This window comes from Myotis davidii, unplaced genomic scaffold (genome assembly GCF_000327345.1).
Source record: "Myotis davidii unplaced genomic scaffold, ASM32734v1 scaffold663, whole genome shotgun sequence".
Taxonomy (NCBI): domain Eukaryota; kingdom Metazoa; phylum Chordata; class Mammalia; order Chiroptera; family Vespertilionidae; genus Myotis; species Myotis davidii.
In genome coordinates this window covers 530,632-541,135 of record NW_006295816.1, presented here as the reverse complement: position 1 = coordinate 541,135, position 10,504 = coordinate 530,632, and the positions used below count along the sequence as shown (strand labels likewise).

The 10,504-nt window shown below is 60.5% G+C and overlaps 1 protein-coding gene across 1 annotated transcript in view; it reads left to right on the top strand.

Annotated features, from left to right (window-relative positions):
- Positions 1-4,740, top strand: part of SMARCC1 (SWI/SNF related, matrix associated, actin dependent regulator of chromatin, subfamily c, member 1) — an 89,056-nt gene extending 84,316 nt beyond the window's left edge. Inside the window, 2 exon segments of the mRNA XM_015568261.1 lie at positions 1,623-1,799; positions 3,872-4,740. Of these exon segments, the coding sequence (XP_015423747.1) occupies positions 1,623-1,799; positions 3,872-3,942 (248 nt within the window). The 3' untranslated portion in view covers positions 3,943-4,740.
- The last annotated feature ends 5,764 nt before the right edge of the window (positions 4,741-10,504 follow it).

The window sequence follows — 10,504 nt, the reverse complement described above, 5'->3', positions numbered from 1 at the left end:
TCCCCCCCCCCAGCTGCGGGTTCGGGGAGGGCCTGCCCTGAGCTGCCTGTGGGCTGAGGACCTGCCCCCTCACTTCGTGCCGCAGGGTGTGTCCACAGGCTGCGGGGAGGGTGAGGCCCCCTCACCTTCGTCCACAGGGTCCGTTTACACACTTGAGGACGGGGGTGAGTTCCTCAGTCTGGGTGTCTCCACTGCACACACCTGGTGACGTAGAGTCACAGAAGTTGACTCGCGGTTCTCGGAGCTGGAGGTCCAGCCTCTAGCAGCCACATGTTCTCACGAGGGGACCGCCGGCCTTCCGATCCCCAGCTGCCTCAGCGCTCAGTCTAAACCTGTGTTCCGTCTCAGACAACGGGCCTCACCACAGAGCATGAGACCCTAGATTGTAACACAAGAAAAACCACAGGTTCCCTTTCTCATCCTAGAGCAAGCCTGTCAGGCGCGCGCAGGCCGCAGGCCGGGTTTACATAAACTCGTCTGACAGGCTGCAGAGTGGCTGTGCCCTCACAGGAAGGCGCGTCAGCCCGTGCGCCTGTCACGCCGTTTCCCTTCGTCTGTAGCTCTTCACAACCCAGCCCCGCCCGCAGCCACACCAGAGTTCAGGCGCGAATGCCCCCGTCGTTCTAGAGCCGATGGCGAGCTCCGACCTTAGGCCACCGGCCCTCCTGCCCCGGTGGCCACACGCTGGGAATGGCTGACCGTTCAAATGGGGGAGGGGTTCTCAGAGGAGGAGGAATGCGACGTCCCATGAAAAGGACGTGACGTTCACTGTGTGAGATCCATAAACAAAGGTGTGTGGGGACACGGCACACCTGCCTGTCACGCATCCTCTCTGCCTGCCGTCACGCTGCCGTGGCAACGTTGAGTCTCGTAGCCGTGACCCTGTGGCCTGCAGAGCCCACGTGTTGACTGTCGGGCTCTTTCCAGAAAGGCTGCTGCGGCTCCCAGGGCTCGTGTGCAGCTGCACCCAGGCGGGGCCTGTCCTGGGGCCAGCAGCTCCTGGGCTAGCTGCCAGCACCAGGGAGAGGGGGCGGGGTGGCCTGTCTGATCCCTCTGCCCCCCACCCCTTGGGCTCCGGGTCACAGGGTTCTTCATGGTGGGGACAGAGGGCGAGATCTGTGTGTGTGACCAGGACCTGGGGTTCCAATCCAATCCCTTGTTAATGGTGACCTCACAGTAGTGACCAGCACGCCCTTGGGCACCCCTTCCCATGAAGCCCGTGTGAGAAGTTCGGTCCCGACTGCGCTGCGGGCCTTGGACTGGGCACCGACTCGCTATTGAACCCTCCTGTCCGGCCCCCGGCCTCCGCGTGGCACCGGTGTCCCCGGGCGATCCTCGGCGAGTCACTCTTCACCCGGACTCTCCGGATGAATGCTTGCTTCTGGGTGCTTTTTGGTAATTGCTTCTGGTGGCCACCTGCCTGCACCGGGTGTAGGGTGGCCGTTCACTCCACAGACCTGCTGCCCCCGACAAGTGAAGGAATAAAAGCTGGCAGAGATGATTGCAGACCCTGCTCCTGGGTGATCAGGTCCTGTGGGAGTTGGTGTTCATATTTAGTCTTGGGTCGGAGTCGGTCCCTTTCTTCCCAGTGCACTTGCCTCAGGACTTCACTCTCCTCACAGGTCAGATCCCAGGCCCAGGTTCCATGATGCCCGGGCAGCCCCTGCCAGGCCGCATGATTCCCAGTGTCGCCGCCAGCATCCACCCCCCCGGGAGTGGCCCCGCCCCTGCTGGGATGCCGCCAATGCCAGGAAGCATCCTAGGACCCCGGGTCACCCTCACGGCCCCCAACGGCATGTGTAAGTAGCACGCTGGGGGGTGCGTTCCCCGGGGTCTCTGGGAGGACTGGGAGGCGGGTTCTCTGTGATTGGCAGGTCCCTGGAAGGACAGTGGGTCAGAATGTCAGTTTGGGGCAGGTGCCCAAGTGACGGGTGCACAGCCTTCCTGGCACACGCTCGTGACCCGAGGTCTGAGGGGGCCGGGAAGACACTCCTCTCCCGCTCCCGCGTGCTGGGCCTGTCCAGCGTGCGCCTCGGGAGACACAGAGCTGCTGGCGGCTCTTTTCCCTGCAGGAGCCTCGATCGATGCAGGTTCAGAAGTAGTGGGTGGAGGCTGACTTGCCTCGCTCAGGGGTTGTGTCGACCTGGGAACCAGGAGGTCAGGGTTCGATTCCTGGTCAGGGCACGTGCCCGGCTGGCGGGCTCCATCCCCAGTGGGGCGTGCAGGAGGAGTAGTAGATCCATGATTCTCCCTCGTGGATGTTTCTGTCCCTCCCTCTCCCTTCCTCTCTGACATCAATAAGAACACGTATTTGTTAAGAAGCAGTGGGTGTGAAGAGAAGGACAGGAACTGCCGCGGCAGGAGTGACGGGCAGCTGCTCAGCCGCCCTGACCGCTGGTGGTGGCTGCGTAGCGGGTTCAGGTGGAGGGGAGGCCCGCGCCCAGTGGAGAGGCTCGTGCTGCCGCAGGTCCATCTGGGTGTGGGGGCCTCCAGAGGTCGCTGCTGGGGCTCTGGCCTGCCCTTTCCCACTATAGACCTTCCCGATGAGAAACCCCAAAATGCAGCTTTTCGTGGCCAGGTGCCCCCAGCTAAGAGCCTGTCGTCCGGGTTCATTCAGAAGCTCGCGTACATGCCAAGCACTTAGCTCCCCGTTCACAGTGGAGAGCGAGGCCGGGCAGGAATCCGGGCCTGCGGGAGCTGTCGTGGGAAATGAGCAGTTGGGCGGTGGTACAGGGTTTCCCAAGGTTTCCTGAGATTCTGAAGAGCCTCAGTGCCTGGTGCTCGGGGCCACTTCCCAGGGCGCTGCGTGGATAAAGGCACGCCTCCTCTGAACCCTCCTCGGGGCTGGGACAGAGCAGGTGCGCAGCCGAAGGAGCAGGTCAGCTGGGTGTGCGGACAGGATCCTGACGGCAGGAGTCCCTGTGCGGCTGTGGTTAGAGGGTGGAGCAGGTTCTGTCTCTGGAGGAAAATGCTGGCCTTGCCGCCTGGCAGGCACCATTCAGATGTGCAGCCAAGAGTCCACCACTTTGCCGTTGGAGTTGTCACCATCGATCTTTACCGCTGCCGTGTGCTTGGCCTCAGGATTTGTGACCGGAAGGGCCCGCGGTGGAGCCACTGGAGAATGTGAAGGGTTTCTGGCCCGCTCCCCACTCCTTCCACAAAGGGGTATTTCGGGGTCCTGGGCAGGCCCCGGCAGGCGCGTGCACCCCTCTTCCGGCTGTATTTCCCCTGAAGGTGGGAAGGGACCAGATCTGTGGGCTTCACGCTTTGACAGCCCCGGCGGGCGGTGCAGCCTCCTGGGGAGGGTGGGTGAACTGACTAGTGAGCAGCACTGCACTTGAATTATTTGTCTCAGTTTTCATTTCTGGCAAAATCCAGACGTTTACAGCCCCTGATAAGTGATCTCGGGGTTCCTGTGTGCGAGCAGGCAGCTGCAGCTGAAATGGGCAGGAGCCCAGACAGGAGCCCTGCAGGACCCCGAGTCGTGGCCCAAAGTCCAGGGACTGCAGTCCACGGCGGGGCCTGCGGGATGCTCACTGTCGGCGGCTGCCTGAGGGGGCTCTGGCCCTGGGGGCGGGACAGCCATGCGTTGTGCCCGGCTAGGCGAGCACTGTGGGAGGAAGAAAAGAAGACAGAACTTGCCCAGGAAGTAGCTCATCTAACTGAAGAAGTAAAATCAGAACCGTTAAAACACAACGAAATCCAATGTCATTAACTCCTCAGGTCTGGGGGACTCGGGAGAGGTGGGCCTAGCTCAGTCCCTCCGGCAGCCCGGTCGCCCCAGCCCCTGGAGAAGATCACCTCCCGGTCCCTTTTCCTCCCCAACCCCTGTGCTTCCTCCGTGACCAGTGACTCTTGGATGTGTTTGCAGATCCGCCGCCGCCTGCAGACGGAGTCCCTCCGCCTCCTGCTCCGGGCCCACCCGCCCCGGCCGCGCCCTAGCCTGGGGGCTGCTGGGAGTGTACGACCGGAGCCACCACCAGCCGCAGGGGATGACAAGACACATTCCTCAGCTTCCTGATCTCTTTCAGGATTTTTGTTCTCAGCCCAAGCACGCGTCCCATCTCCCGCTCCCCCATTCCTCTTGCCTCCCCTCTCCAGCCCCAGCGCCCCTGGAGTTAGGTCCTCGGCCCACATGCGGGGGCCCTGGTGACAGTATGTCCTGGGCATTCTAGTTGTTTCTGTCCTGGTGTGGCTATTCCAGGCTCTACCATTTCTGTTGTCCTGCAGTCTTGTTTTGTCTTAGCCTCTGGATAATGTTTTATAATCATTTCTTTTTATTTCCTCCATTGCTTTAAGGGAGAGCATTCAAAGTTAATAGGAACCAAAAACTGGTGATGGGCAGAGGGACAGCAGCAGGGACAGCCTAAGGCATTGCAAGTGACCTTACTCCTGCTCATCCGAGCAGAGAACACGCTGAGGGTGACGCCTGGGAGGCGTGGCCACCCATAGAGGCGCCCGAATCAAAGGAGGAGGGGACCCCACGGGGCTTTCTCCAGTGAGGACTTGGCCCCGCCCAGGCCGGGCCTCCCCTCCAGGGCCACAGGCCTGCCTCCCTGCTGGTGGCTTGCTGGGCTGCAGTGGGTGTCTGTTTTCTGAGGCAGCGTGAGCCTGGAGGGCGGGCCTGGGGAGGCATCCTTCGTCCCTGGGACCGGCCAGGAAGGGTCTGGGCCAAGGCCACGCGCCCTGTGAACCAGCCCCCTTGCTCATTGCTGTGTGCATGCTTTTGCTCTTAAAAAAGGAAACTTTTAAAAAAGGAAGTAGATAGTGCTGACATGTAGCTCATGGTTAGGCTGCCGGGGAGCAGGTCCCCACACTACCTCTTGCAGCACCAGGGGAGCGGGACTTTGGGGTTGGGAGGCGGCCTCACACCTCTCCCCCCCTCCCCGCTCTGAGGTTTCACATTCTGGCTGGGGTCACGGAGCTCCTGGCAACAGCGCATCGTGCTGCAGGGTCAGGTGCTCGGCCGGGAGCGGGAGCCATTCCAGAGGAAGAGCCGCGGAAATGCCTTAACTGGAGCCCACTCCTACCCCGCTGAGGAGTGGCTCGAGGGGACTTGAGACTCTTGGGTTCTCCACTGGCCTCCCTGCCCTCCCCCGTCCTGCGTGGGCGTGGGCACCCTGTGCCCCATCCGATGCCCAGAGCCCCTGCCCTTTCCCGTCACAGCCTCTGATGGCAGCTTCGGCTGGAATGCCAATGGAACATCTTCTGGGGATCTTTCTACACAGTTTATAAGCTTTACGTGTGAGAGGGTATCGGTAGGTGTTTATGAAACACCTGAGAACTTTCCCTTAATATCAGAAAGCAAATAGCAGAAGAGAAAACCGCAGGGCAGATTCGCCTTCCAAGCCCTCGGTGTTGCCTCTGACCAGGCGGCCGTGGTCCGCGGTGGCTCGGGCTCGGGTGGGAGGGAGCCTGTTGCTTCCGGCGTTGAGTCCCAGTGCCTTCTGACCACGGCCTGGTTCCCCGTTTCCCGCAGTTTTTCCCAAAGGAAACTCATTCCAAATACTTCCCTTTCCCCCTGGGGTCTTGAAGTTCTCAGTGTGTTATTGCGGGAAAATGAAGAGAGGGAGTTTGGGGAGATTGGAGAAAATGGATCGAGAAGGCCTGACCGCCCTCTTTTTCAGTGAATAAATGGAACATCACTTCTGGGTTCTAGTCCGTTCTCTGCATTTCTGCACCGTTTCTTCATTGGTTCTGTGACAAGCCTACACAGTCAGCCCCAGCCGGTCTGTGTCGGCAGTCTGGCCAGTGACTTGTGGCTTCCTACTGACCGACCGACCTCCTTCCTCTCCTTAAGCAACACACAGTCAAACGGGGCTCGCCCACTGTTTGTTTCATGGTCAAGGTAAAACACGTGGGACTTCTCCCGGGAGGGTGGCCGGCACCCCCCAGGGGAGCCTAGTTCTCGTGAGCTAGCGCAGTGGTCGCCCACCTTTCGGACCTCGTGGACCCCCCGTTGACGACGGCCGAGCTAGAGGATGTCCATCAGGGTGTAGCTCAGACACAGCCCCTCGGGCGTGAGTCCTGGAACCTTGCTGGGCTTCCTCTCCGGGCAGCCTTTGAGAAGCCCTGTTCAGGAAACAGACGACAGGCATCAAGGTGCCTGAACCCGGGGAAGCAAAAGGGGCGGGCTCTGTCTGCCAGGCGGTGAGCGCCGGCCCGGGTGAGCACGCGCTTCCTGACCCGCCCGCTGTGCCTCCAGTGAAGGGGCTAGAGCCGCCACCAGGCCCTGCTCCTCTGCAGTGAGTTGGGAGGAAAACGACACTGAAGCTGACAGTTCTCCAGAACGGAGCTGGGCAGGTACAGTCCGTCTTCCGAGGGTCCCTGAGGCCCTGGCTGTGGAGTCCTCCCCCAGATGCGATTAGGAACAGCGGGTCGCCTGCAGGGTTTGCACAGGCTGCTGGGCCTGCCCGCAGACCTGGCTCAGTGGGTCGGGGGTTCGGGAATCTGGCCTGGTCAGCAGGTCCCCAGGGGTCTGGTGCTGCTGTTGGGGCCACTGGTGAAGGAGGCTGTGGTAGAGCAGGGCTGCCCCAGTTCCGGACCGTTGGCTTCATGAGTCCAGTAGACGTGAGGACCTCCTGTGCTCCAGGCATGGGACTTGCATGCAGTGAAGTAAAATGAGGAAGGTTGGCCAGGCTGCTTAATTCTTGCGGGTGGGGCACCAGACCATTCCTATAGTTAACAGCCATGACTGTTTGATCGCGCCAGTGTCCACGCAGAAAAGAAACTCCGGTCGCGAGTGTCCTGGGTGATGTGTGCAGTCGGCATCGGGTCTCTCCCGTGGTTTCTGTCCTGCTGGGGCGATAACTTTGAGGGTGACCTTCCTTCCAGGAAAACCAGGCGAGTCACCAACACCGGTTCACCTGGATGCGCAGTACCAGCCCGAGAAGCGCTCTTCCCGCAAACTCTGACCCCGTAAGGCCCTGCTGCCTGCAGTCCCAGGAGCTGGCCCTGTCCAGCTGCACCTGCTGCAGCGGGACTTGTTCCTGGGAACAAGGAGAGCACACCTTGACCCCGTGGGGTTGCTGCACTGAAGGCAGTCATCTCAGAATGGGGTGGCTGGATGCATCCTCGAGGTGCTGCTGTTCCAGCCCAGGACCCTGCAGCCAATCAGCTGGCTCACCGGGACCCCCCAGCCCCATGCCAGGGACAGAGCCTTGCCTTCCTGCTCCTGCCCGCCTTGCAGAACTGAGGCCACTTTTCATCCCTCCTGCCCCCAGAGGCCTCCCCAGGCCCTTCCGACCCCCCGGGGAGCAGCCAGGCGGCCGACTCCTGGCAGCCACCTTACCGCCTACCCTCAGGTCCGGCCTCTGCAGGCCTCAGGGAAGTAGCCTGAATACCACACAGTGACCCCTTATGACGCCTGAGACAGAGGCCTGCACTCGGGTTCCTCGGTTCCACCCTCTGCTGTGCCCTGGCCGCTGCAGTCCAGGAGGGTTCGGGAGCCGAGGCTCCTGGAGGCTATGGCCCCTTTGCATGGCTCTTAATGTCTGTGGCTGGTTTGGCCCCAACATGGAAGGATTCCCCAAGGCCATGCAAATCGGCCGTGCCATCGTCGCCTGTTTTGTCTGCAGTAGCTGCAGGCTCCAGAGAAATGCTGAGAAAGGCCGCCTGCCGGGGCAGCAGGACTCCTGCAGACCAGCCTGGCCGCTCCTCACCTGAGCTCTGCTGGCGTGTACTGTGGCTTCCTCCCACCTTGAGCTGACTTTGGGGCCGTGGGAACCAGGGGCTTTGCCACCGTGTAGAAGTCTGCTGGGGACAGGGGGGCCGTCTCCAGGGGGGATGTCCTTTCCTAGGACGAGAGCAGCCGAGCATCCAGAGTGCCTGCAGCCAGGGCGGGGGGTGGTCAGCCTTGAACCCGACACCCTGACCCCTGGCTCCTTTCTCCTGCAAGTGGTTCGAGAAGGCTCATGCCCAGCACCAAGCGGTTGCAGCCACCTGCCCTGCAGCCCGGCCAGGCTTCCACCAGCACATTGTCCAGAGGTCCCTGTCTGGTTGATCTAGGCCAGTGGTGGCGAACCCATGACACACGTGTCAGAGGTAACACACGAACTCATTTTTTTGGTTGATTTTTCTTTGTCGAGTGGAATTTAAATATATAAAATAAATATCAAAAATATAAGTCTTTGTTTTACTATGGTTGCAAAGATCAAAAAATGTCTATAGGTGACATTGCACCAGAGTTAAGTTAGGGTTTTTCAAAATGCTGACACGCCAAGCTCAAAAGGTTCGCCATCGCTGATCTAGGACGTCCTCGGGACTTGTTGGGAGATCGTAGCATTAACTCCAACATGCCCTGGTGGAGGGGAGCTGTGGAAGGGGGGGCAGGACCCCCATTCTTCTGAGTGAGGCCTGACCTCTGCATCCTGATGCCTCTTTGAAATGAAGACACAAGAATAAAAAGGTTTGAAATCAAGACTTGAGGCCTGGCCTCCGCACGTCCGCAGGATCTCCGCGTCCGTCTGCAGGATGCTCGTCGTGTGGCTTTGAAGACAGAGGCAGATTAGACCCCGGGAGGACAAACACTCACAACGGTGTTCGTGGTCGCTACGGAGGCTTAACCCCGTCCTGCGCAGCCTGAAGTAAGTCCAGTCTTCGCAGCTGGAGCCGCTCCTGCCCGGACAGCACCCGGGTGCAGCCAGGGCTTCTGTCACAGGGAAGCTGGCTGTAGCCACGGCAGCGGGCCTTGGTGCCGGGGTCAGGTGGCCAACCCAGTAGGAGCCTCAGGCGTGCAGAGGCAGAGCCTGGCTATTATCCCTGGCGCCCACGTGCCCGAGGGGACGTGGTAGGTCTTGGAGATGAGTTTCTTTTCTTTCACAGTCCAGTTCCTGGGTCTTATCTCCCCTTCTCCCCTCTTTAGTCTCCTCTGACCTGTGCCCAGAGGAAACGTTACATGCATTTGATGCAGTATGCTACCCCTTTCACGTGTATGAGCCCCGGGGCACTGGCTCTCCTACGGTGACCGCACATCTGAGGCTGCGGCTGCTCTTCCATCACGGCCTGCCAGCTCGCCTCCCTCTTGTTCGGGTGTCACCCAGCCAGGGTGCTGCGATCAGTTCTGAAGCTGCTGGTGGCACCTGCTAGGGAGGATCAGAGTGGACCTGAATGGCAACCGTTGGTTTAAAATCCCAAAATGGAAGTCCTAGCAGAACCTGTCGCGCGGAAGGGAAGGGGCTGCTCAGGAAGGAGACATTCCCTATTTTATACTGGGCCCTTGCTTATCGGAACAAACTTCTTAAAACGAGGAGCGGAGTAGGTCGGTTTTATGGAAGGTGTGGGAGTAGAGACCCCATCCAGACGGTGGAAAACTCGGGAGCGGTTGTCATGCCCCAGACGGCGACGGCCGGTCCACGAGGCCTCTCCCGGGGAGGCGGCGGCGGCAGGCGTGTGCACCACCTCCCCTGCAACCACCACCCAAGAGGCAAGGAGACAGGGAAGCCACAGGCGGGAGGCTGAGCCGGGGCTGGAGGGTGTCTGGCCAAAAGGCAAGTGCGAAGCCCTCCCCAGCCTCTGGTACGTGCTGTCCCCAGAGGCAGTATGAACCCAAAGGAAAAATACGGTATGGTTTCACTTTTCTGTGGTCTAAACAATCAACAAAACAGACTCGGATGCAGAGAACGGACGGACGGTGTCAGAGGCGGGTGTGGAGGGCCTGGTGAAGGAGGTGACGGGATTAAGGAAAGAGCCTCATAGGAAGTACGGTGGTTACCAGAGGGCAGGGGTGGGGGCGGGTTGGCAGGAGACGTGACTGGGCAGTGCACACAATAGAAGATGATAGAGAATTGTATACCTGAGGCCTCTAATTTTATTAACCAATTTCACCCCGATAGTCAATAAAAAGTCAAATGAAAAAAATAAGCATAAAAAGACAGTCTCCTTGCAGGAAGCTTCAGACCCATGGCTCTGGGCTGAGAGTAGATGCTGCCATTCACCCACCTGTGCCTCCTCCCAGCCCTGGGAGCCCTCCCCGCGCCTGGCGCTGCCCACTGGGTGAGGGCATCGGGTGTGCTGGGCGGGTTGTGCAGGCTTCGGGGGTGAGGGGTTCGCGGGCGGAGCTGGAGTGGAGCAGCACTGCGGCAGTAGGCCGTTCCAGGCAGGGAAACAGGCTGAACCGAGGGAACCCCATCCCAGGCGGTGACTCTCCGTCTCAGGGCCGGGCGGCTCCCCAGGGACGGGCGGTTGTCTCCGGAAGCGGGGTGTCTCGGGAAGCGCTGCCACAGGTCGGCTCTGACCCCGAGTGTCACGTGGGTCACACACAGCGGGAGGCTGACTTTGGTGGATAAACTAAGCGGCCAGGTCGCGACTGCCCCGCCTGAAGGTTTTGTTTTTTTGCAGCCCACATAAACTTAAACCTTGTTTATTTGCCTCGTGTGAGCGACCCGGACCCGGGGGCGACGCCTCCGGGGGGAGGAATCGCGGGGAAAGGCCCTCCCGGGGCAGCGGGAGCCGGGGAGCCTGGGCTTTGGCTGCCGCGGGTCAGGGCTGATCCGATTAGAGCCGG